The sequence below is a fragment of the Kogia breviceps genome, chromosome 11, assembly GCF_026419965.1.
Source record: "Kogia breviceps isolate mKogBre1 chromosome 11, mKogBre1 haplotype 1, whole genome shotgun sequence".
In the NCBI taxonomy this organism is placed as follows: Eukaryota; Metazoa; Chordata; class Mammalia; order Artiodactyla; family Physeteridae; genus Kogia; species Kogia breviceps.
In genome coordinates, this window is record NC_081320.1 from 14761260 (window position 1) to 14788292 (window position 27033).

The 27033-nt window shown below is 48.9% G+C and overlaps 1 protein-coding gene and 1 pseudogene across 1 annotated transcript in view; one reads left to right on the forward strand and one right to left on the reverse strand.

The window, feature by feature from the left end:
* TRABD2A (TraB domain containing 2A) overlaps positions 1-27033 on the forward strand; it is a 56583-nt gene that overhangs the window by 26192 nt on the left and 3358 nt on the right. The window contains 4 exon segments of the mRNA XM_059079660.2: positions 15909-16055; positions 19796-19965; positions 24925-24964; positions 24966-25046. Coding sequence (XP_058935643.1) covers positions 15909-16055; positions 19796-19965; positions 24925-24964; positions 24966-25046 — 438 coding nt within the window.
* Positions 3868-4986, reverse strand: LOC131765150 (small ribosomal subunit protein uS5-like; annotated as a pseudogene).

Sequence of the window (27033 nt, forward strand, 5' to 3'; positions counted from 1 at the left end):
GCTAGAATCCAGGTTCATAAAACATTTCTTTTTTTTTTTTTTTTTGTGGTACGCGGGCCTCTCACTGTTGTGGCCTCTCCCGTTGCGGAGCACAGGCTCCGGACGCGCAGGCTCAGCGGCCATGGCTCACGGGCCCAGCTGCTTCCCGGACCAGGACACGAACCCGTGTCCCCTGCATCGGCAGGCGGATTCTCAACCACTGCGCCACCAGGGAAGCCCAACATTTCTGCTAAAAATATCTGTCTGAAGGCTTTTTCTGCCCAGTTTTCCCAGAGGACAGGGTACCTCATTTCTGATCTCCACCTGGAACTCCTTTCAGGATGTGTTGAAGGGCAGTGACTGCAGTGGCAAGTGATTCAATCCTTGTAGAGCCAGATGGCTAGCGACATTTTTTTTTTTTTTTTTTTTTTTTTTTTTGCGGTACGCGGGCCTCTCACTGCTGTGGCCTCTCCCGTTGCGGAGCACAGGCTCCGGACGCGCAGGCTCAGCGGCCATGGCTCACGGGCCCAGCCGCTCCGCGGCACGTGGGATCTTCCCGGACCGGGGCACGAACCCGTGTCCCCTGCATCGACAGGCGGACTCTCAACCACTGCGCCACCAGGGAAGCCCGAGCGACATTCTTTACGGCAGAAGCAAATACAGTGTGTAGCCATTTTGTGAGCTGCTTACCACTTATGCCTAATTAGGCCCAGTAACGGTCCAGATGTGGTTAAGTGTGTGAAGTTAGCTTTATTGTGCTTTTCCTTTCGTTCTTCGTATCATTCTTCATAGCTTATTGCTCCTGGGGCTTGTCTGTCTTGTTGGTCTTGTCTATCTTGTTTTCCTTTAAACAATTTAAAGGAAAATTACCTTTCAGGGCAGTAGAAATGAAAACAATGGAAATTTCTAGAAAGGGACTGAGACAGTCCTGAAGCGCTTAGCAGAGGTTGTAACTTTCACTGAGCCTTGGAGATGGAGAGATTGGTGTTAATTCTTCTCATTACCCCAGCATGGTGTGGGATTTGTGGAAAAGAGGTGTGCCGGTCTGCTTGGGCTGCCATCACAGGCTACTGTGTGGTTTAAACAACAGAAATTGATTTCCTCACAGTTCTGGAGGCTCACAATACAAAATCAAAGTGCTGGCTGGGTTGGTTTCTGATGAGGCCTCTCTCCTCAGTTTGCAGATGGCTGTCTTCTTGCTGTGTCCTCACATGGCCTTTTCTCTGCACAGAGAGAGAGAGAGAGAGCTCACTAGTCCTATTGGATCAGGGCCCCACCCAAATGACCTCATTTAACCTTGATGACCATCTCCAAATACAGTCATAGTGAGGGTTTGAGCTTCAGCCTGTGAATTGGGGGTCGGGTGGGGTGGGAGGCACAGTTCAGTCCACATCCATAACAGGAGACGGATGTGCTCAGTCAGCCATGAAGTCAGGGCAGGATGTGGGCTGGGTGGAAGGGGAGGGTGGTCGGGGAACCGGCCAAGGGAGGAGAGGGCTTGGAGGGTGTGCAGGAAGGCAGTGGCGGGGATTGCAGAAGAAGAGGCCCAGTCTACCTGGTGCGTTCTTCCAGCTTCCCTCCCTGTCCTCTCCTGGCATTCAGAAATTGTCATCATTTACAAAACGACACTTCTTCAGGTCGGAACATCCCTGAAAATCAGTTTCTCTGGTCCTTATGCTTGAATCCTTTGTCTGAGAACTCAGGTCCAAGTTTTGAGAAGCACCTTTCTCCCCCTGAAAAGCAGACCTCATGTTCAGAGATGTGTGTGGAAGCTTTAGTTCCCAAGTCTGGCACCATCTATTAACATGACAGAAAAGGAGCAGGACTTTCTCTGTCGTCTTGCCATGAGGGGTCGGTCTAGACTCTTCCAAGGGCATAGTCCCCTTTCAGGTAAAGAAGGAGAAGCGATTTTTAAGAGTGGCTGGGAAAGGGGGAAATAAATGAGTTTATGGGGGACGTCCTGACTGCCTGGATACCCAGGTGAGGTGGGAGAGGCAAGGACCAGAAATCCTCAAGGTGTCTTGAAAAATTATGCGGGCGGAATGTTCTGAGGATGAGAGAGATCTTCCCCTCTGCTCCCCAACTATACTTCAAGGGACCGAATGGCTCTCAAAAGTGAACTAAGAGGGCTTCCCTGGTGGCGCAGTGGTTGCGAGTCCGCCTGCCGATGCAGGGGACACGGGTTCGTGCCCCGATCCGGGAAGATCCCACGTGCCGCGGAGCGGCTGGGCCCGTGAGCCATGGCCGCTGAGCCTGCGCGTCTGGAGCCTGTGCTCCGCAAAGGGAGAGGCCACAGCAGTGAGAGGCCCACGTACCACCAAAAAAAAAAAAAAAAAAAAAAAAAGTGAACTAAGAAAAAAAGAAGACGCAACAACCCAACACCCCAGAAGGTGAGGCCTGCGCCTGAACAGATGCCAGCGGCTTTGTTTGAGAGCTGGGCGGCTGGGGGCGGGGTGAGGTGGGGCTGATGGGAGCTGCATAATGGCATAATGGACGGTGCCTTTCATATTCAGAGCAGCCCTTTGATGGGAGGGCGATGAAAGTGCTGGAAAGTGGAGAGGCTCGATGGTGGGGGGGGGGGGGGCGGCCTTTATCTTCGACAAAAAAGGCATCTGCCAGACCCCAGCCCCCTCGCCCGCCCCTTCAGCCTGTGGGCTCCCGCAACAATGCCCCAACTGGGACCTGGGTCTCCCCACAGCTGAAGAAGTCTCGGGAAAGAGAAAGAAGTCTGCTGCACGTGTTGGACAGGGAGCTTAATGGAGTCTTTCCACAAGCCCAGAAAGAAAGGGAGAGAGAAGAGGGGATGTGGGGTGGCAAGGGGAGAGTGCAAAGGGAGACATGGCGGGGAAGGAAGGGTGGCATTTGAACCCTGAATTAAACTGTCAGGTAATAAGCTTGTTACTTCTTCCAGTGAACACAACTTTTCAGAAGACAGTGCAGATGGAGTTAGTATGTGTCATTGGAGGGAAGGGGAAGAGTATTTAGCTGACAAGACATGGCTTTGTGTGGACTGATCATTTCTTTTCTAAACGACAGTATAATAAAAGACAGACACTAAAGTGAAAGTAGAAATCTGTCTATCTAACTGTGTTTTCGAAGGGGGAAAGTAAGTCCCTTTAAGTCTTTGCACTGTTAGAAACTTCATGCTAATTGGAGTTTTATCATAATTGCAGTAATTTCCACTAGTTCTTCCTTTCTTGCTGTCTCTTACCGCTCACACAATCTCAACCAATGCAGATTAAGAGACTTGAAACAAAACAATTGCTTTTTGGCCCGGAGATGAGTATTTTCTGCTTGTGGATGATTTTTTTGAGTCTATTCTGTGGGGTAGATGTACTCTTTGGGTGTAAATCTCGTGGTTCAGCCAGTGCTATACCACTGAGTCAGGTGTCCACCCAGGTGTAACTCGCATGGCCTGGGGAGGGAGGGGACAGGCAGAATCACATCCGATGTAGGGCTGTCTCTTCAGGGGCTGTGGTTTGGGTAGAGGGTTGGGGGAGGAGGGAGCACAGTGATTTGGCACTTCTGGAACACCTAGCAGGAGAAAAAAAAGTCTGAAATAAGAGGATGGTTTTGTGGATTTTTTTCCCCAGTGGTGGAAATTGACCTGACACAGTGATCTGGGTGAGGGCCATTAAGTAACAGACATGGAAGGCTCCATGGAGCCTCATGGCCTGTGCTGATGGGGGAGAAACAAGGGAGGCAGAGAGGACAGAAAGTGAGACCAGGGCGTCTGCTTCCCTCGCTTCCTGAGATGGAGCAGCTCAAGGACTTATAAGTAGATGACCCTCTGAGGTCATCGCATCCAATCTCCCGCCCTGTTGGGGGCAAGAATCCTCTCTATGTGGTCATTCCAATTTTTTTTTTTTTTTTTTTAACGGCTTCATTCACTTTATTTTTCTCATATAAAACTATGTGGTGGCTACAGCTGGAGCCTGAGTCCTCTGCACGGAAACTCTGGTGTGGGTCTTTACAAGATGGTCAGTGAATTCGTGATATGGAGAGTTGGTGAACACTGTCTCTTTCCAGAGATCAGGAGTGAGATAACTGTAGGTCTTGGAAATGGCATCAAAAGTGGCCTTGGCGGGCTTCCCTGGTGGCGCAGTGGTTGAGAATCCGCCTGCCGATGCAGGGGACACGGGTTCGTGCCCCGGTCCGGGAAGATCCCACATGCCGCGGAGCGGCTGGGCCCGTGAGCCATGGCCGCTGAGCCTGCGCATCCGGAGCCTGTGCTCCGCAACGGGAGAGGCCGCAACAGTGAGAGGCCCGCGTACCGGAAAAAAAAAAAAAAAAAAAAAAGTGGCCTTGGCAAAGTTGCCCAGGGTGGCAGTGCAGCCCCTGACAGAGGTGTAACAGTCGTCAATTCCAGCCATCGTCAGTAGCATCTTGGGCACAGGGGCTGAGACGATGCCAGTACCCCCGGGGTCAGGGATAAGGCACATCAGCACAGAGCCACAGCGGTCAGTCACCTTGCAAGTTACAGTATGGGGCCTGCTGATCTTGTTCCCCCAGTAGCCTGGCCACACGGCCATGATGGAGAGCTTGGCCAGAACGATGGCCCCATGGGTGGCAGTGGCTATCTGCTTAGAGCTCTTGACACCCAAACCGACATGTCCGTTGTAATCCCCAACGGTGACAAATGCCTTGAACCTGGTCTGCTGGCCAGCACGGGTCTGCTTTTGCACAGGCATAATCTTGAAAACCTCCTGCTTGAGGGATGTTCCTAGGAAAAAGTCAGTGATCTCAGATTCCTTGACGGACGGAGGAAAGAGATAGCTCTCCTCCAGGGACTTGATCTTCAGGTCCCTAACCAGGTGGCCCCGCTTGGTGATGGGGAGCCACTCCTAGTCCTCAGCCTTGCCTCTGAGTGCTCTGCGACCCTGACCCCGGCTGTGACCCTGACCCCGGACGCCGCTGCCAAAGCTTCCGCGGAAGTCACCGGAGCCTTCCATTCCAGGGCCCCCAGGGGCCTCTGGGCCTTCCCGCAGCACCGGCGTCATACGCCATTTGGTGTTTTTACGAAGAAGGGTCATTCCAATTTTTTTTTTTTTTAACATCTTTATTGGAGTATAATTGCTTTACAGTGGGGTGTTAGTTTCTGCTTTATAACAAAGTGAATCAGCTATACCTATAGCTCCATATCTTTTCTCTCTTGGGTCATTCCAATTTTGATTGAACAGTCCCAGTGTCAGGGAGAGCTCTGTTACAGTTCCCCAGGGAACATCCTTGTGCACTAATGAAACAGGAGGTAAAGGGGCAGGGCACAACCTTTAAAAGAATGACATAGCCGTAGGACATGTTGAAAACTAGTGAGAACCAACTGGGTCCAAGATGGCGGAAGATTCTACTTCCAGTGGACCTTGAGCCTCATTATATGCTCATTGTAATACATTAGCATATGCTAAATGACACACCCACAGGCGCCATGACGGCTTTGAGGCCCAGCATAAAAGGCTAAAAAGTGGGCCATGGCCCACTTCCTGGAAATCCCCACCCCTTCCCCCAAATAGTTGGAATAATTCTCCCACTCATTAGCCTATGAAATTACCCAGCCCGTAAAGACTAACCACCCCATATTTCGAGGCCTCTTGCTTCTTGCCTTTCAATGACCCACACTCCGTCTTTGGAGTGTGTTTCTCCCAAGGCCTCTTTCCTTCTGAGATAGTGCACACTCTGTCTGTGGAGTGTATTTCTCTCTAAATAAGTCTGATTCTTACCTATCACTTCGTCTTCAAATTCTTTCACGGGCAACACTAGCATATTTATTACACACTTGTGCTTGTATTTCTATAGGAGTGATTCCTAGAAGTGGGACATGTATGTGTTCTCTTTTGATGGCTGCTAACAAATTACGCATGTGCGGAAATGCACACTGTATTGATACATGCAAAAATGAGTACATGGCAATCATGGCGAGACAGGGAGCTCAAAAAGGAGGAAGGACTTTCTAACAGTTAAAAATGTCTCACAATAGAGCAGAGCACCTGACTTGGGGTAACAGGTGTTCAAAAAGTAGAGCTTGGCACACTCTGGAGACCACTGGGAACCTCTCCAAGGAGGCAAGTCCCTCACTGGTGGCTTCTGTGAGTCCTTCCAAATACAATGCATTTTCTAGGTGAGGCTTGGAGAACAACAAAGGTTTTGCAGGATCCATTGAGAAGCACTCTGAACCCATCTCCTTGCAGAGGCTTCCACTGGGCTCTGCTTGTCCTCTGCTGTAGACACAGGCCTATCTACTCTATCCCCAGCTGGGATGCCCTGGATTCTGCTGGAACCCTCCCCTGGTGGCCTCAAGAGATAAATGAGGTTTTCCCAACAGGTCAGACAGAAGTCTTCCTATGAGCCCAAGGGGGACACCCTGAAGATAGCAAAAATGGCTGGTGGCAAAAGCTGCTATTTTGCATGGTTGAGGACAGAAATCTTTACAGGTTTCAAGGGAAGTAGCCTGGTTTGCTCTAAGGTCTTAGAGGCTCTTGGTGTCACCTTTTTTTTTTTTTTGGATGTGGAGGACCAAACTGTAGTTCTGGGGTGAGGAAGTGACTGTGATGGTTTCTCTCTGGCATCTTCACTTGGGCCTGAGCTCCTACTGAGTGTTCCTGTTTATCCTTTACTGCCCGCTGTGACCTGTTGCCAGCACAGGCCCTTTTGTCCTGTCCCCCTGCCAACGGCCATGCCTCAGAGCAGGGGCCCCATTTTCCTCCCCAGATGCAGGTGCACCTCCCGGAGGACGGAGGACGGCTGACTGCAGGGTGGGGGAGGGATTGCTGCTGCTGTTATTATCATTATTGCTATTCCTGTGATTGTAAATACATCCTGCAGATCCCTTTGTTGTCCCCTGTAGGCGCTCAGCGGTCTAATATTCCACCACCTCCACCTCTCATCCTCTCTTCTCTAATGCATCTTGCTTTGCCCTCAGGTGCTGTTAACAGATTGACAGTGAGTGACAAGGACCTGTGTGAAGGTGTCTGTTCCCCAGCAGTTTTCCTTTAAGAGAATTGGGTGTTGCTACGTCAGCACAGTAGCTTGGCAGAATGGCATCCATATAGGAGGCATTAGAGAGGAATTCTTGGCGCTCCCTGGTGCATTCCCAAAGCAGGACTGGAGAAGGCGGAATGTGGATTTCTTCTGAAATAATGTTTTAAATGGAGGTTTCTAGTTAGTTGAGTCCACAGAACGGCTTATGTTTGTGTGGAAAAACCGTAGAAACGGTACTGTTTCAGGAGCATGCTGGCCCCATCCGCCAACACCCTGCTTGCCCACATCCTTCCTCGTGAGGATATGAGTCAGACTCTGAAAACTATGGTGTGGAGAATTGTCAGTCAGGGTCGGAGGGCTCAGTCAGTAACTCACTGCAGCTCTCGGAAGACATTTCATATTTGAAAGAGTTGAATGTGGTCGGTATTCATCTCTTGAGGTTCTTAGAGCTCTGACCCTGACTGAATTCAGTCAATCGCTCCCAGCCCCGCCTGCATGTCGGAGTCACCTGGAGGGGGGGGGGGGAATGTAGGCGGTGCTTCACACTAGCAGAGCTGTCATTACAGAAGCGGCCCCTCCAAGGGGGCTTGTGCACGAGCTTGTCCTGGTTTATGAGCAGCTGTTAGGAAGCACGGAGCAGCCCTGGATGCACTGTGTGGACTGATGCCTGGAGGAATGGAGATGAACGAGCTGCAGAGCTGTGTGTGAGGCCTGCTAACATTTATGCCCATGATGATGTGATGGATAATGAGTTATAATCTGTGTTTTGGAAAAAACTTGGCTTAGGAGGTTTCTGGGAAAACCAAACCATCTGGGTGTTTGGATGGAAGGGGAGGCTCATCTGAGATCTTGGAGAAATGAACCTGAACCTTTGTAGGATTGTATGAAATCTTCAGCTGTAGACTTCTGCCTGGATTTCTCCTTGGGATCTGCCTGAGTCAGCCTGAGCCCAGAGCAGAGGTTCCAGGACATCTTTGGATTAGGGGCAGTAGGGTCACCTCTGGGATGCCTCCAAGAGGCTTCTGTATCCAACCTGCTTCCTCACTGGAAAGGCATAGGAAACCTTCATTTTGTCCCTTCTTGGTGTCAGAAATTTCCCTTTTCCTTTTCTATGATTTGCCTTAGTCATTGATTTAACCTTGTGGATAAAACGTCTCAGCCTGCCTTTACTTTAAAAACAATGGAAGTTTTCTCTGTTTGCCAAGACTTGGCTTTTTATGCCTTGATTGTTTTACATTACATTGTAATGTATAGCTTCAGTATTTATTTATGGAAAGGTTTTTATTTGACTGCTTAAAGGCCAAAGGAGCAAAAACAGAAACAAACCCCCAAAAAGTGGAGGCGATATCTCTGCTTCTATCTATCTATCTACCTACCTACCTACCTATTATCTGTCCGTCTGTGTATCTATCTGTCTGTTTTTACATGCAGAGACTATCCTTGGGAAGAGATTCAAGACACTGGCAGCAGTGATTACTTTTAGAGAGGGTGATTGGGGAACAGGAATGGGAGGGAGATTCATTTCTTTGTACTGTTTGAAATTTTTACCATATGCATATTAACTGTCTTTAAAAAAAGTTATTTACTTAATTTAGTTATTTTTTGGCTGCATTGGGTCTTCGTTGCTTCGCGCCGTCTTTCTCTAGTTGCGGCGAGTGGGGTCTATCTACTCTTCCTTGCGGTGCGTGGGCTTCTCATTGCGGGGGCTTCTCTTGCTACAGAGCACAGGCTCTAGGCATCTGGGCTTCAGTAGTTGTGGCGTGCGGGCTTCAGTAGTTGTGTGGCTCGTGGGCTCTAGAGCGCAGGCTCAGTAGTTGTGGTGCACGGGCTTAGTTGCTCCCGCGGCATGTGGAATCTCCCCGGACCAGGGCTGAAACCCGTGTCCCCTGCATTGGCAAGTGGATTCTTAACCACTGCACCACCAGGGAAGCCCCATATTAACTATTAAAAAGAGAGTAGAGCTGAGATTGATATACTTTATGAGTAGACTTTGTCCTCAAATTCTTTTTTTGTGTGTGTGTCCTTAAATTCTTACAATGAAATACTAATCTCCAGGACCTGTGACCGAGTCCTTATTTGGAAATAGGGTCTTTGCAGATGATCAAGTTAAGGTGAGATCATTGGGGTGGACCCTAATCCAATATGACTGTGTCCTTATAAAAAGAGGAACTCAAGACACAGAGAAACACACAAGGGAAAACACCATGTAAATTTTGGAGTTATGCTGTCACAAGCCAAGAAAATACCAGAAGCTAGGAGAGAGGCCTAGAACAGATCCTCCTCTAGCACCTTCAGAGGGAGCCTGACACCACTAACACCTTGATTCTGGACCTTCAGCTTCCAGAACTGTGAGACGATATGTTTCTGTTGTTTAAATTACACAGTTTGTTAAGATAGTCCTAGCTAACCAGTGCAACATGTGAGAAAATGGTAGCAGAAACTCCAAAGGAAGGAATTGACTGGATACAAGATGCCTCTGGGGTCAACTTAGCCAAACAGACTTGTTTCTTAGGAATTTGCTTCTCTGTGAGTCACATCCTAGAACCCCACATTTGTTAGACTGGCCCAGACTTTGCCAAGCACAGCAAGGAGAGTAAACTACATAAGGCCGATTGACAGTTGATAATCCTTTGGAGAGGTCCCCGCTTCTGAGGAAGCTGGGTCTGGCCCTTAGTGGCTTTAGCTGGGGTGAGTTCGGGGCTGTGTACTGTTTTTGTGGAGCCCTCATGTGCTCCCTGTCCTCTGCCTCAAGATGTGGAGACTTTCTGCAGGGACCTGGGGGTGGTGACCTCCTCTACTAAGGGACAGACACAAGTGGCCACCCTTGCTTTGCACCACAGGTTTGCGGCAAGGAAGGCACCTCCAGCAGTGCCTCTGGGGCCCTGCCCCTGGTTGGACAGAGCTCTGGTGGCCCCAGGAGTGGACATTGAACCGAGGTCTGGGCAGCAGAGGTGATAAAGGGCTGCTGTTTGGAGGAGGCAGAGACCCACCTCCTTGGCTGTGTGGTGGTGAAGATGGTAGCTAACAAGGGCTCAGAGTCACTGGGTGTGTTAGGCTCCAAGGAAACCCTGGCAGGGCCTCACTCAGAGACTTCTTCCTCAGGAAACCATGTTTGGTCTTTCTCCCAGCAATCTAGTTGGTGTCAGTAAGAGCTTTTCTCCGTTAAACATAAACTGCACCAGAGGCTTGCCCAGGTCCCTGCTCAGCCATGGAGGGAGGTGTTGGGGTGGCTGCCTTCTAGGAATACCTGGGCCAAACTGTCCCTTTAGGTGCTTCTCTGAGCCTTCTTTTGGCTTCCACTGAATGCGTTTCGTGGAACAGAAAACGAGCCCTGTGTTTGGCGCTCAGGATCTTCCGGGAAGCACTGTGGGCTGGGATCCTTGCTGTTTCCAGCCAAGAAAACCCGGCCCCTTCCTCCAGATCTCTTAGGTGGACACTTGAGGTAGAATGGTCAATGGCTTATCCGGTGCTGGCTTTTCATCTGCAAGATGCTTAAGGCCTCTCAGAAGTAGTTAGGCTATAAATAAGCACAGGATTAAAGCCTCCAAGGTTAATAGTTGGAAAGTTGTAGCAGCTCTAGAAGAAAAGACTCGGTGAGTATAGGAAGTTGTGTTAGAGATTTAAAAAGGGCGTTTCTGTGGTTTTTTTAGGAAAAAAAGAAAGACTTAGCGCCAACTCAGACACACGCACAGTTCACTGTTCACACTTCCTTAAAAGACATGTATTTGTAGTATGGCCGTCTCAGAGTCGCTGGGTGCCACAAGGAAGGACCTCCTTCCTGCCAAGGCAAAGCAGCAAAGGGCTAATCTGGGAAGGGTTTTGATTTGCTTGTGGATGGGCTGTCCTAGCAAGCCTGAAATCATAGAGTGAACGTTTAACTTTGGGCCACTGCCTCTGGGAGGGTGATGTCTTTCTGGGATACACCAGCCCCCCTCCTCCTCCTCCTCTTCTTCTTGACACCACCTCCCACACTTCCAGGTAAAATGAAAACCCTAGGATGGCAAGGATCTTGTCTTTCTTGTTCATTACTGTATCTTCAGTGCTTGGATCAGTAGGCACCGATAACAATTTATTGACTGAATTAATGAATGGAAGAAGAATGAATGAACTTCAGGAATTTTTAGCCCTGTACTTGCTGTGATTCTGTTCTTTATTAGTTGACACAAGAATGACCTTTCATGACACCTTTCAGATCCATTACTCTTTCACTCTTCATGATGCTTGGTTGGCCAACCACTCAATTTCCGGAATTCTAGGCTAACCCAGGATTACGACTGGCTTTTTGCTCCCTATCCTGTGCTCCCCGCACCCCCATCCCCAGCCTCTGCTGTCCCCAGACCTCTCTTGCTTGAGGACCACAGGCTTCCAGGGAACCTTCAGGATGAGCCCCATTAGCCAGGTTACGGTCCTGATGGTCTTCCTCCACCAGGGACTGTGTGTAATTCTAAATAGGGACGTGTCTGGTATCTTGAATAACTTAATGCACTAAAACTCCCCGTCAACCATTATAATGTCTCAAGGACATTACTTCTCCCTGGGCAAATGGGAAGACTACATTTCCCAGCCCCTCTGAGGATTAGGCAAGGCCACGTGACTACTTCTAGCCAATGAATTGTGGGAATTCCAGGCTGAGGCATTTAAGAACTGTAGGTCGCCTGCCACGTTCACTCCATTGGCTCCCATGGAAACTGATGGGAGAAGAGCGTCACAGGATAAACCAAACTGGATTCCCGAGGGACTAGACGGATGAAAGAGCTACTGCCTCACTCAGACTTTGTGTGAGCAAGCTACAGACATTTGCTAAACCATTGAAATTTCAGGTTTAATTTGTTATTGTGGCAGAGCTTAGACTATCCTGATTTATACCGGGAGAATATGGGAGTTTAAGAGAATGGAGGCTTGGTAGGGACCAGCATTTAAGGAATAAGTCCAAAGGCAGACCTCCCAAAGCTGGCTGAGGGATAAGCTCAAAGAAAATGTGAGTCTCGGGGGCGTAAGATTTACTCCCCCACATTAGGCCTAATACTCCTCCCCTACCTCCACCCTCCATTTACTTTTCTGAGAAGTTTGGTGAGTCTGGCTTTTCTGGAGATGCTCCCTATTTGGCTTGACTGGCGACATTTTGCTGGGCTTCCTTTATAAAGTGTCCATCCTGCCTCAGACTTCAGTTTTTGGCAGAGTCATTTCTAACCCTTATTCGTTCAGTCAAAATTCATTGAATGTTTACAGTATGTCATGTCCTGTGTGCCAGATGGGAAGGATGCAGAGGTGAGGAGGACACGATTGCTACTCTTGGGGTGGCTACACAGGGCGGTGCCATTAGCGTTGTAATAGAATAGTCACAGGAGGCTCTGGGCAGAGAGGAGATGGTCTCACTGTGCCTGGGAGTTAGTGACAGAGGCTCCACGAGGAGGAGATTCTCCTGTTGCTATTTCAAAAGACACGTGTGTGTCTGCCATAGGGATGAGGGTAGGAGAAGCCTTCCAAGCAGAGGGAACAGTGGGCGTGTGCAGTCGCAGCAGCGCGGTTTCCCTGGCATGCTGCTGGGGCTGCATCGGCGTGGAGGTACAGATTGTACTGGAGGCAGGGCTTCTGTATAAAATTGGCTTTGGGAGATTGTCTGCCTTACCACTTAATGCTTATTGAATTTGTGTTTTAACGGAGAGTTAAATTTTTACTAAAGAAAAAAAAAAGCAAAAGTAAAAAGGTTTTTAGAAAAAAGAAAAGTAAAAATCTTTTGGCTGGTTAGGAATCAATATCAAGGAAATAATTTGAAAATAGAAAAAACTTTCTGCTCCCAGACGCTCTTGACGGTGTTATTCATGATAGTTTTTTTCAAAATGAAGACCTAACTATTTGACAATAGAAAGTTTGGCATAGTGATGGCCTATCACATGCAATGTGAGGCTAAGACAGAGTCATCATGTGAGGAGATGCTTACACTGTCACACAAAAAGTGCAGGATACTAATTTTTTTTGAATTGAAGTATAGTTGATTTAGAGTTGTGTGTTAATTACTGCTGTAGAGCAAGGTGACACAGTTAAGGATACTAAATATTATGTATAATACAATCAATTGTATAAAAGGTATAGAATAAACTGAAAGAAAATATACTCAGTATATACCCACGTGTTGTTAAAAGCAGTTATAACTCGAGTGTTGAAATTATGGGCAATTTAAAACTTCTTTTGTATAAAATTTTCTCTTTTCTAGATATAGTGTGAGTGCTACTCTTATTTGGGTGAAGAAAAGCTTTAGTGTGCCTTTCTTTCTGATTTCTTTTTTTTTTTGCGGTATGCGGGCCTCTCACTGTTGTGGCCTCTCCCGTTGCGGAGCACAGGCTCCGGACGCACAGGCTCAGCGGCCATGGCTCACGGGCTTAGTTGCTCCGCGGCATGTGGGATCTTCCCGGACCAGGGCACGAACCCGTGTCTCCTGCATCGGCAGGCGGATTCTCAACCACTGCGCCACCAGGGAAGCCCCTGATTTCTTTTCTGCTTTCCCATTTCCCTCTCTCCTCCCTCCTCTAACCCTCCCTCCCTTCTTCCCAGTTTCAGATTCCCAGGTCTTTAGCATAAGCCTAATAATTTAAATTAGACCATATGACAAAAGTCAGTTACGCTACTTGGTAGCAGCGTACCTCGTGTACAGCATGGTGGTGAAGATCTCGGGCTCAGTTATTGAACTGTTTGGGTTCACACGCTTTGTGGGGACACTGGTTTACTAAGCTATGTGACCATGAGCAAATTATTTAACTTCTTTCCCCCTCATTTTCTTGTTCTTTAAAGTAGATTTAACAATAGTTACTACTTTAGGATGTTGAGAGGATTAAATGAGAACAGAAGCGTACTCTTTAGCAGGGTACATAGTCAGCACTCAGAAAATAATGTTACTGGCTTAGTTTTGGTATGCAAACTTATTTAAAGCTTAATCATCAAAAGCAAAGACAAACATCCTAGCAAGTCTTTGTAAGCTTCTTGTCAACAGGTGACCCTTGAATACGTTGAGAGGGGACTGAATAAACAAAGTTCTTATTTACCATATAATGTGGCCCATACAGTGTTCCCCAATTTGCAGACTGGTGAGTCTATTAGAATGAGTGGCTCAATCTTCTCTAAATACCAAGAACACTTTAACAAAAACATTCCAGAATCAATGGAAACTCTTAGAGGAAGGTCTCTTAGCAACAAGTAACCTGGGCTCATCCTGAACGCCTTTAGAACACTACAAGCCATCAGCAGGTGTTCGTGAACCCATCAGACCCTGGGATCTTGGTTTGGATGAGTTATACTGAGACAGAATGTGTGAAGCCTTAGCCTGGGGCATGGCAAACCTGAGAGGTGCTTCCATAACGCCCCCTTGCCTCCCCTCCAAAGGTTCGTTCCTCCAGCTGATTGAGAGCCATTTAGCAACACCCGGTGGTGTGGATAGGTCCTCACTGTATGGCTTTAGAACCCAGGGGCTCATCTTGAGTTTCCTCACTTGGACTGAAATTTGCAGACATGCCCATGGATATGTTTGCTTCTGTCAACTCACACCACCAGCGGTGGGGTGGGGAGGGTGGGAACACAGCATGGCCCAGAGGGTCCTGTCCCAAGATAGAAGAGGCTGGTCTGCAGATCCTTCAGGAGCTGACCTCCAGGAGAGGCTGGAGGAGGTGTCTCTGACAGGGAGTGGGGGACGTGGAGAGAAGAGAGGAGAGGAGAGGATTTTACAAAGAGGGAGCTGCCCCCCTCCCCATTTGGTTAAGGTGCCTTGACAGGGACAGAGTAACCCAGGGAGGAAGGGGTGTGGAAGGAGGGTGTGTGGCAGGCAGGCTCAGGCGAGGTGGCCCGTGGGAAGCAAGGTGACAAGACTCCCCTGCTCTTTGCCACTCAGAATGAGGAGGAGAAAGAAGGGGGTTTGGGGGCTGCATAGTGTCATTTGATGACTTGAGACCTGCAGTGTGTTATCTCCAGAGAATTGAAAATTTCCTGCTGAAGACCTCATGATCAGACAGGTCCCGCCTGTCTGCATTTCAGCCAGAGGGAGGGGGGGAACATTCCAGCAAAAGCAGTATCCTGTACACCGACTACTGGGGCAGCTGGCAAAGGTGATACGTCTGTGTCCATACTTGGGCGAATGAGAGGGAAAATGCCACAGTGCTGTCAGGAGCCTTGTAGAGGGTGGCTGGTCCCAATTCCTACCTGGTGCCAGAATTCCCGCCTTTCCCCCTTTGACCTAGCTCTCCAGTGTCAAGGGGAATCCACTGCTTTGTAAAATTCCTCGAGTCTGAATTGTCCCCCAAAGATGTTCCAGTTAACCCTTCTCTGGTGATGTGTGCCTGAAATCAGCTTGGGAAACCCAGCACGCTCTCCCCTCCTCAGGGCGAAGCAGAGCACACTTCAGTGTGTCAAGACTTGGCAAAGTTCATAAAGATAAAAATCTGTTTGATTTTGTGTAGTCTTCATTTCCCCTCTTTTTCCCACAGTAACTTCCATTAACATCCCATGGACCTAATGAATCCATTAGCTGGCAAATGCCACCCCGATGGTTGGAAAAGACCTGTGTGTACTGTGCACAGTCCTGTCCGGTCCTTGATGTAATTGAAACCTGTTGGTTCGTGTGTCTGTCTGTGTGTCCCTCCCTGCCCCACCTCCCCAGGTCCTCACAAGCCAGCTCTTTGGGACCCTCACCTCTTGATCACTCTCGTGGGAGAGTTCCAGGTTGTCGGTGTCCCTTTTAAGGCACTTCCCCAGGTGTCATCTGATGGGGGCTGACTTGGGCAGGACTGTCCTCCTTTTCTTTGGACACGGTCCAGGGACTTGCATTCCCTTTTTTATCAGCAGGGTCCATGTCCTTATATAACGAACACAGGTGAGGCTATTGCCAAGCATGGACAAAAGAAATAAGACGGCAGCTAATGATTGCAGTGTCAGTGGACTTAAAAGAGACCTATATTTTCTCCCCTCAGGTCATCTTTGCTTTAAACCAGACCCTCCTGCAGCAGGAGAGCCTGCGAGCGGGCAGCCTTCAGATCCCCTACACAACAGAGGACCTCAGCAAACACTGTAACTGCGGGGACCTCAGTTCCATCATCTTCAGCCATGACAGCTCCCAGGTGAGAGCCCTTATCCCCTGCTCAGCTCAGGGTGCATTTAAGTGCAAGAATAAGGACGTTACCTGCCGACACTGGGACATCCTGTGTACAGAGGATCGAGGTCATGAAGGGCTCTAAAAATACAATCAGGCAGATGTAGGTGTTGAGTGGGATGCTGCAGCTAACAAAAGCGTTCTTTAGGAAACTTAAGAACTGAGAGGGGGACTTCCCTGGTGTCTCAGTGGTTAAGAATCCTCCTGCCAATGGAGGGGACACAGGTTCGAGCCCTGGTCCGGGAAGATGCCACATGCTGTGGAGCAACCAAGCCCATGCGCCACAACTACTGAGCCCACATGCCACACTACTGAAGCCCTCGCGCCTAGATCCCGTGTTCCACAACAAGAGAAGCCACCGCAAGGAGAAGCCCGCGCACCGCAACGAAGAGTAGCCCCTGCTCGCTGCAACTAGAGAGAGCCTGCGTGCAGCAACGAAGACCCAGTGCAGCCATAAAGAAATAAATATATTAAAAAAAACAAAAAAAGAACTGAGAGGGACATTGATGAGAGTTAATTCCCAGATGAAGTCAAAGGATGAAGCTTCTTCGAGGGACTTGGCGGCAGGCCCCATGGCTTAGGCAGCAGGCAGCGTGAACCAGCCTTCAGAGAGGAGAAGGGGTCTGAGTCTGAAAGCCTCCTTGCTGGCTTAGGTAACTTTTGAGAAATGATGGAGCAGAGCTTTGGCTGCAGCTTCTGGTGACTTCCAGAAACATGTGAGCACGATGCACTGGCAAGTGTTCATGGTATTCTTACGGGGGGGGGGGCACATAAGAAGCTGGGGAGGCTGCCAGCATTCCCGGACATGGATTCCACCCTGCAGTACTGCAGTGAGTGTGGCCGAACTGGTGCAGTCAGTGTAGACACAGGACAGGCCTTACCTAGGGGCCACCTAGGGGAAGAAAGTGGCCGGACAGGGCTCAGAGGATGGCAGCCTCCCTACAGGAGGGAGGTAGGATGGATATTTGTTATGCTTCGATCAACAGGCTTCCCGTGGGACAAACCCTGGCTTCCTTCCCTTCCCCACTAAGATCACGTGGAAGTGGCGAGTCCAGCTGAGCTTCTGACATGGGGGAGTGTTTTGTCTTGCCCACCTTCAGGACACTGGAAAAGAGAGGGGAGGGAGCTGGTGGGTGTGAGTGATGCTGTCCAGGTCTGTTAGATCCGGGGACCCTGTCATAGGAAATGTGAGTGAGTATAAGAGGTGAAAAAGGAATGTCCCAGGGAGAGGGACTCGCCCTGCAAATAGCAAAAGATAAAAGGAACTTTCCAGAAAGTCTAGAGAGGAGGAAGTAAAACCAAGGCAGAGCGAGCAAGAGGAAGCAGAAAAGAAGAAATACACTAAAAAAAGGCACAGCAGAGTTTATGGTGGTGGTCATTCTTACGCACACCCTGGGTGGGGGAGGTGGGGAGAAGGCTCAAGATCAGATGGGAAATTAAAATTTGATGCGGCAGATAGACGTTAACATGGGTTGGGGGCTGCTTGGGAGTTAGTTATATGGGCAGATGGCACGGCTGACAGCTGTTTGGAGACAGCTGTCTTCTGCGTTCCTCTCCTGTGGCTCCTCCACGCCTGTCCTGTTCACGGGGCCCCTGCGGGTGGTGTGGGGTATGGGGAACGTGCCTGCGGTTGTGGAATGAGGGCCAGGCGCGTGGCCGAGTGGTGCAGGTCGTAGGGCGTGCCTGGCATTTAGAAGGGGGAGCAGGACGGCAGGGGGAGGTCACCTTGCACATTTGGGGGCTGCCTGCGTGGAAAGGCACTGCTGTGCGGAAGAGAAGAGATTTTGGGAAACGGAGGGAAGGATCTTACATAAATGACATGATTTTTAAAAAAAAGATGACAAAGGAGAAGATGAAGGCTCTTGATTTGAAAACGAAAGGATATCACTTCAAGGAAATAACAGAAGGAGAGCTGTTATCCAGAAAATGGAAATAGATGTCTACATTACAGTGTGAGGATTTTCAAAAGGTCTTTTGGAGGGTACTGGAAGTAGGAGAAGGAGGAGGGTACATATCCTACTCTGTATTTGACTAGGGTAATTTTTAACCTTGTTAAATGCCAGGGAGCAGGAGAGGGGGCGGTGGGTGGAGGCCGAGGTTTGGGGCTGGGGAGAGAACCAATGCAACGTGTCAGCCTCGCCTACAGCTACTGTGTTGCAAAAACCACCCCTGACCGTCACAGTTTTGGTGTATTAGCATCCTGTTGTTAGCCAAAATACTGAAGCTGGCTAAGACGTGCACTGGAATCGGGTGAAATATTCACCAGTAGGGCAAAGACCAGTGGAGAGAGCGAGAGGGAGAGATGGGAATTGGAGAAATAATGAAAATGTAAAGATAAGGAATTTATAAAACAGTTGAATGTCTATAGAAGTTGGATGTATTTGGTAATTGAATCATAATGGTTGGTTCTAAAGTACATAATTGAGGGGCTTCCCTGGTGGCGCAGTGGTTGAGAGTCCGCCTGCCGATGTAGGGGACACGGGTTCGTGTCAGTCTGGGAAGATTCCACGTGCCGCGGAGCGGCTGGGCCCGTGAGCCATGGCCGCTGCGCCTGCGCGTCCGGAGCCTGTGCTCCGCAATGGGAGAGGCCACAACAGTGAGAGGCCCGCATACTGCAAAATAAAATAAAATAAAATATGTAAATTGTGTAAAATTATTTTTATGAAAAAATCATGTGTGAATCAAACAAGTTAAAACTATGGATGAGCTGTGGAAGCATCCCAAGTGTCCACTGACAGACGAATGGATAAAGAAGATGTGGTATATATATATATATATATATATATATATATATATATACAATGGAATATTACTTGGCCATAAAAAAGAATGAAATAATCCCATTTGCAGCAACATGGCTGGACCTAGAGATTGTCATACTAAGTGAAGTAAGCCAGACAGAGAAGGATGAATATATGATACCATTTATATGTGAAATCTAAAAAAACATTACCAAAGAACTTATTTACAAAACAGAAGCAGACTCAGAACATAGAAAACAAACTTATGCTTACCAAAGGGAAAAGAGGGAAGGGAGGGATAAATTAGGAGTTTGGGATTAACAGACACAAACTATGAAACATAATACAGAGAAACAACAATGATTTACTGTATAGCACAAGGAACTGTATTCAAGATCTTGTAATAACCTATATTGGAAAAAACTACATGTATAACTGAATCACTTTGCTGTACCCCTGAAACTAACACAACATTGTTAATCAACTATACTCCAATTAAAAAAAACCACAACTGATGTGCTATGCACAGAAATGGTTTCCTTATAGAAACATGTGGCATCAAACACAATCTTTTTTTTTTGGCTGCCCGTCCGTGTGGCTTTCAGGATCTTAGTTCCCCAACCAGGGATCGAAGCTGTGCCCCCTGCAGTGGAAGCTAGGAGTCCTAACCACTGGACCGCCAGGGAATTCCCCAAACAGAATCATTTAAATGGAACAGAAATACTGTTTGACGTAGCCTAAGAGTTCTTTCAGGGCACTTCATTTAATATTTTTTCACTTGGGTTACAGAGAATGATATTACTGTCTGGAAAAATAGCCGGCAGGAGGCTCCGAGAATGGTGTGTCACTTTTTACCTTTTTCTTGACAGCGTCTTGACTCTCCGGGCTGGGTGTTTCGATGCTCAAATTGAACAGCTTTGCTCATAACTCTGTTGCCCTTAATTTTTTTCTCTTTATTTTGGCGGAGGTTCCCAATTTTATTAACGCCACGCTACCACCTGAGGAGCACATCACTGCTCAGGAGATCGACAGCTACCTCCACGGGGAGCTTATTTACACGCGGAACGAGAGAATGGGGAAGCGGGTGAAGGCCCTTTTGGAGGAGTTCCCTGCCAAAGGCTTTTTCTTTGCCTTTGGATCCGGGGAGTTGCAGGCTACCTCTGATTAGACCCAGGGCTCTGCTGCTTCTCCCGAGGAGGGGGTGTTCGGGTGGGCCCTGCTCTGCGGTGAGAGGAGTGACACCTTTAACTTTTTGATGATGTCAGAGTATCCCTCATGGTTGAAACTTTGGTGCCTGTGACACTAGCTCTCCCTCCACGTGGGGCTCCTGATACACTCCCCAGCCAGGAACGCATTTCTCCCTCTTCTGAACTCAGCACTTAATCCTAACTTTTTTTTTTTTTTTTTTTGCGGTACGCGTACCTCTCACTGTTGTGGCATCTCCCATTGCGGAGCGCAGGCTCCGGACGCGCAGGCTCAGCGGCCATGGCTCACGGGCCCAGCCACGCAGGGGCACGTGGGATCTTCCTGGACCGGGGCACGAACCCGTGTCCCCTGCATCGGTAGGCGGACTCTCAACCACTGTGCCACCAGGGAAGCCCAATCCTAACTTCTTACTGGCACCTTTCTGTTTTTTAACTTCCCTTAAAATTTGTCTGTTTTCTCTCTCCTACCTGACTGTGAGCCTCCTAAGTTTAAGGCTGGAGGCTGATACGTCGGCTGTTATTAACCATGAGTAGTATCCATGGAAATACACTGGGAAAATTATTTCCTTTTGTGGGATTTTTGAAATAAATTCTCTTATCTTCTTTTTTTTTTTTTTTAAACATCTTTATTGGAGTATAATTGTTTTACAATAGTGTGTTAGTTTTTCCTTTACAACAAACTGAATCAGTTATACATATACATATGTTCCCATATCTCTTCCCTCTTGCATCACCCTCTTGCATCACCCTCTCTTATCTTCTTGAGCGATTTTAACATACCTTTGCAGTTGTATTTCTATACCCTAGCAAAGAATAATGTGGAAATGCAACTAAGAAACCAGTTCCACTCTATTCAATATCTTGTAATAACCTATAATGGAAAAGAATCAGAAAAGAATATATACGTACATATATTTACACATACATACACATTTATATAAAACTGAATCACTTTGTTGTACACCTGAAGCTAACACAACACTGTGAATCAACTATACTTCAATTAAAAAAAATAAGTTAAAACAAAAGAAACCAGTTCCATTTACAACAGCATAAAAAACACTAAGGACTCAATTTAGTGACGATCAAGATGCAAAATAAAAGCTAAAAACATCATGGAAAGGAATTAAAGAAGACCTAAGGAAACAGAAAGACATTTCATGTTTGTGGGTTGGAAGACATAATAAATAGTGTTAAGATGACAATATTCCCCAGAGAGCTGCACATTCAAGCCCTATCAAAATCTCAGCTCCTGAAAATGTTTTAAAATTAGTGGTGAGGGTTGCACCACTTTGTTGAATGTGCCCCAAATCACTGAATCGTCCACTCGAAAAGAATGAATTTTATGTTACGTGAATGATATGCCAATAAAGCTGTTGTAGAAAAAAAAATACGGGGTCAGGTTCCTGTATCTTGTTTGTTGAAAAATTCTATCGTGAAGCAAATCGCAGTGTCGGCCTTCGTAGCCCTGGGGGTGGGTCTGGGAGTGGTTTCCTCCTCTGTGAGTCCCGTGTTCCCGTAGTTGGATTGTGGACTGTGCTGTGTGGTGCTGTGCCCATGTCCGGCCTGTGTCAGTGAATGGCTTTCAGCTGTCAGCTCTCACCCTGCGGGCACCCCGACAGGGGTCAGGCCCCAGAGGCCCCTGTGGCTTGTCCCCTAGTGGGGTGATGGCGGTTCTCTGTTAGGACTCAGAGCCCGTGGCTTTGTTCCAGCTGCTCTGGCAGGTCTGCGAAGTGGAGCAGGCAAGAGCTGGACACGCAAGGCTGCCCGCCTCTGAGTGTGGGCTTCTGCCTGCCACTCCTGCTGGACTCAGCTGATGTTTTAAGAGCTTCCCTGCCGTCCACTGTTGGGATGATGGGACACTAGGAGCGGGGGCAAAGAGAGGCTTTGAGAGGACATCGGCCTGCCAGGTGGGTTGGACCTGGGCAGTTGGAGGGCCAGCCCTCCAGATGGGGGCTGTGCTGGACAGACGGCACAGGTGACACTGGGACACCTGGGCTTGCCTGATTCTCAGTCACGGTTCTTCATACGGCTGCAGCTCTGGATAGAGACCTCACAGCCCCTGGGCACTCTGGGTATCAGGAATGTCCTGGATAGCCACCAGGGTGCAGTTATCTTCGTGGGGCTGCTTTCTCCACCTCGTGGGTCTGTTTCTTCTGGTGCCTTCTGAAGGCTGAGTTGACCAGAGGGAACCACAGAAATTCAGAAATTGCTCCCAAACGCTTAGCCTTGGCAGTGAGAAATTTAAAATGCTGTGTGGTTAGCGTACTTCTGATTGTAAAGTGAGGATCACCCCAAACTGAAAGCTCCAGAGGTTTAAACTGCAACGGTGACGTCTGTCACGGGGTTCTGCCGATGAAATTTAAAGATGAGAAATGGAGCTCACCTTTGGAGTAGAAGGAAATTGAAGTCACACAGAATAGCTTGGTCCTTAATGATAAAGATTGCTAATAGGGGCTGTTCATTCGCTCGACAAATACTGTTTTCATTCCTAATTGGTTGAGAGCGTGGACGCTGGAGCCAGACCACCTGGGCACCACCTGTGCCTCTTCCTCATCTGTAAAATGGGGGTAAAAATACACCTACCTTATAGAGTTGTTGTGGGGGCGAGGCTGAATCATGTGTAAAGCACTGAGAACAGTGCCCTGCACCTCGTAATGCTCAGGAAATATTAACAATCTTTATTTATTTATTTTTTAACATCTTTATTGGAGTATAATTGCTTTACAGTGGTGTGTTAGTTTCTGCTTTACAACAAAGTGAATCAGTTATACATAGACATATGTTCCCATATCCCCTCCCTCTTGCGCCTCCCTCCCTCCCGCCCTCCCTATCCCACCCCTCTAGGTGGTCACTAAGCACCGAGCTGATCTCCCTGTGCGTGCGGCTGCTTCCCACTAGCTATCCACCCTACGTTTGGTAGCGTATATATGTCCATGCCGCTCTCTCACTTTGTCCCAGCTTACCCTTCCCCCTCCCCATATCCTCAAGGCCATGCTCTAGTAGGTCTGTGTCTTTATTCTCGTCCTACCCCTAGGCTCTTTTTTTTAAAAAATTATTATTATTTTTAACATCTTTATTTGAGTATAACTGTTTTACAATAGTGTGTTAGTTTCTCCTTTACAACAAAGTGAATCAGTTATACATATACATATGTTCCCATAACTCTTCCCTCTTGTGTCACCCTCCCTCCCACCCTCCCTATCCCACCCCTCTAGGTGGTCACAAAGCTCAGAGGTGAACTCCCTGTGCTATGCTGCAGCTTCTCACTAGCTATCTAATTTACATTTGGTAGTGTGTATATGTCCCTGCCACTCTCACATCGTCACAGCTTACCCTTCCCCCTCCCCATATCCTCAAGTCCATGGTCTAGGAGGCTCTTCATGACATTTTTTTTTTTTCTCAGATTCCATATATATGTGTTAGCGTACGGTGTTTGTTTCTCTCCTTCTGACTTTATTATTGTGCTTACTCCCTGTCACATGGACTTGGTAACGGCTGGGAGAGTGGAAGCCGTCGCAGCAGCACTCCGCAAGCTCCGCCTCCTCCCCCCCGCCCCGAGTCCAGGCATACTCCATGCATGAGTTCGCTGCACTTCTGCACCGGGGCTACTCTGGGCCTTGCCAACGTCCCTTTCATCTGAGTCAGTTGCCCTTCATCAGTCTCGGGGTCCTAAACTCTACGGTTGGACCCACGAATGCAGTAGAGCCCAGTACCTTCTGCCCCAAACACCACCCTCGGGCTCCCCGGGCTCCCAGAGGCTGCTCTGAGTTCCCTCTGCTTCTTAGTGCTGTGGAGTCAGGACAAGGGAGAGTCTGGATGGACCTTAACTTGCTTTCCTGGTCTCTGCCTCTCGAGTATTCGGTTGTCATAATTGCATAGACCCTGAGGCCAAGCTGCCTGGGGTTAGATTCTGCTCTGCTGCTTCTTTCGTGTGTGAAGTCCTGAGCCTACTTTACCTGTTTTCCATGTTCAAGTGGAGAAAATAACGAAACATTTAAGGTTCTGGTGGATCGTGGAGCGCTGCAATTTAATTAGCCATTTAGGACATTAACGTGCTAGCTGTCACAGAAAGGGGCATTGTGACCCCAGAGGATCATGTCAATTCTGAGCATCAAATCCTGAAATGAAAGAAGATGAATCTCAGGATCTACCCTTTTAAAATACTTATTTTACGATGCCACTGTAAGCTTATCAGGGTGAACTTTGCTGCTTTTTATTGAAAAAGAAAAAAAGTGAAATAAAATTCAGGTTGAGGTTTCCAGCTATGGCAGCTTCTCCTAAAAGAAGGGTTTTATTGTGCATTTTTTTTTTTTTTTTTTTTTTTTTTGCGGTACGCGGACCTCTCACTGCTGTGGCCTCTCCTGTTGCGGAGCACAGGCTCCGGACGTGCAGGCTCAGCGGCCATGGCTCACGGGCCCAGCTTCTCCGCGGCATGTGGGATCTTCCCGGACCGGGGCACGAACCCGTGTCCCCTGCATCGGCAGGCGGACTCCCAACCACTGCGCCACCAGGGAAGCCCTATTGTCCATTTTTAAGTAGACATAGGACAGAAGGGGCCTGGGGTCTCAGAGGTGCTTGGTTTACATAAACCAGAATGCTCAGGACTGTCAGCCCTGGATCCAGAGGTGGAAGATTGGGACTTGGTGTCCTCTTAGCTGTGTGACTCGGGGCAGCTCACCACCTGGTTCTCATCCTGAGTCCTTACCTCTGAAACGCTGCTTATCCTGCCCTGCCTGCCTGGCAGAGCTGTTGAGAGCCCCCCTTGCAGAAGCTTTCTGAACTGTACTGGGCTGGTCAGAAGGGAGGGGGTTGGCAGGGTTACTTCTTGGTTCCGGGGTGTGTGTTTGGGGGTCATGAGAGCTGCCACATTTCTGATCATTTTTCTTACTGCAGGGCATTTCATGGGTAACAACACAGTTCTCGATGTTGCTGCGGTGCGAAGGCTATGAGGTAGAACACGCCCCCGCTGGACGACCCATCAACAAGTAGCCTCCCCGTGCTTCTATCCTGGTCAGGGAGCAGTTAGGGGAGCTGAGAGCCGCACAGGGCTGCTTGGGCGCCAGGGTGGGCTGTGTCCTGAGCGGCCCCAAGGGCCTCAGCACGGACACCAAGCGGCCACTCTGTCCCCAGCTCAGCTGGCGGCCCCTCGTGGCTGGGACTGTGTCAGACTTGGGTTGGCCGGCCGGGCACTTTGGGCAGTAGAGGCCACACTGGCCTTTCCTCAGCAGTGCTTGGGGCAGAAAGGAAGGTAAGGGGAGGATGCTCTTTGGTCCTGGGGCCCAGGAGGGGTGATTTGGCTTAACGCTCAGTGCCTTTGACCTGGGCCCTTGGGAAGTTTTAGGGAGGCAGGTGGTGGAATCAGTCGTAATGTAAGGTCAGGGGGGCTGGAGATGCTGGGAGTGCCTGTCAGACCCATCTCCGGGGCAGAAGCAAAGCCCCTTCTCTTTCTCTGAGCTGTTTCCTACCCCCAGGTCTGTTTACTTCTCATTTTTATGCAGGCAGCCTCCTGCCCTGTGGCCCCTTCTGTAAAGAACTCAGGAAGCCAGGATCTCCCACCCTCAGCAATGCTGCTGCCCAACGCTGGCCTCCCTGTTACTCTCTGCCCCGTGTCCAGTCCTACTGGGCACAAGGTGGCCTTTCCTACCCACTCTGTACCAGTCTGCTTGGGCTGCCCTAACAAAATACCACAGACTGGGTGGCTTTAACAATAGAAATTTATTTTCTCATGGTTCTGGAGGCTAGACGCCAAGATCAAGGTGTCGGCAGGTTTGGTTTCTCCTGAGGTCTCTCTCTTTGGCTTGCAGGTGGCCACCTTTTCACTGTCTCCATGTGGCTTCTCCTTGGTGTGCACACAACTCTGGTGTCTCTGTGTGTCCACACTTCGTCTTCTAAGGACACCAGTCAGACTGGATTAGGGCCCAACATAAAGGCCTCATTTTAACTTAATCACCTCTTTAAAAGAGCTTCAGCATGTGAATTTTTTTTTTTTTTTTTTTTTTTTTTTGCGCTACGCGGGCCTCTCACTGTCGTGGCCTCTCCCGTTGCGCTCCTGGGCTCCGGACGCGCAGGCTCGGGGCACGAACCCGTGCCCCCTGCATTGGCAGGCGGACTCTCAACCACTGCACCACCAGGGAAGCCCCAGCATGTGAATTCTGAGGGAACACAGTTTAGCACACCTTCCATTCCTCTCCCACTCCCTCCAGATCGTGGTCACCAGCGCCCCCTCCTGGCAGAGCCCTCAGCTGTGGTGCGAGGACTCCAGGAGGAAAATGCCTGCCCTCTGCTGAGGGGATGGAGAGGGGGTCCAGCTGCGGTGCCTGCCCGAGAGCTCCCTTCTCCAGGTGCCCTCTTTCTCCTCGGAAGACCCACCTTCACCTCATGTTGTTTCAGGCCAGGTCCTCCTCTATCCCGTCACTCCAGAGGTTCCTCCTTGGGAGCCCGCTTTCCATCCCAATGAGCCATGATTCTCTGGAAAACTTGACTACAGCCTGGGCTTATCTCATCCCCCCACCTCTCTCCATATCTTGCACTCCGTTTATCAGTAACAGCAGTTCTTCACACAGTACTTTCTAGTTTACAAAAGCCCTCACCTAAGACTTCTCATTTTCCACCTTCACCAGGCCTCTGGCTTCTACCATTAAAATCCCTCTCAGATTTGCCCCCTTTGCTCCTAAGGTCATCACCCTCTGGTCCCTTCTCCACCTTTCTGTGGGACTAATCTTGCAAGTGCCCCCGACTCAGAAACCTTCAGGGTTTCTTATTGTTCTCTTCCAAAGTCCAGTTTCTTCATGCTGATGTCTCAGCACCCAGACCCCAGCTTTTCTCAGCACGGATCTGCCTCTGATGTCAGAAAACTTTTTTTTTTAAAACATCGTTATTGGAGTATAATTGCTTTACAATGGTGTTAGTTTCTGCTTTACAACAAAGTGAATCAGTTATACATAGACATATGTTCCCATATCCCCTCCCTCTTGTGTCTCCCTCCCTCCCACCCTCC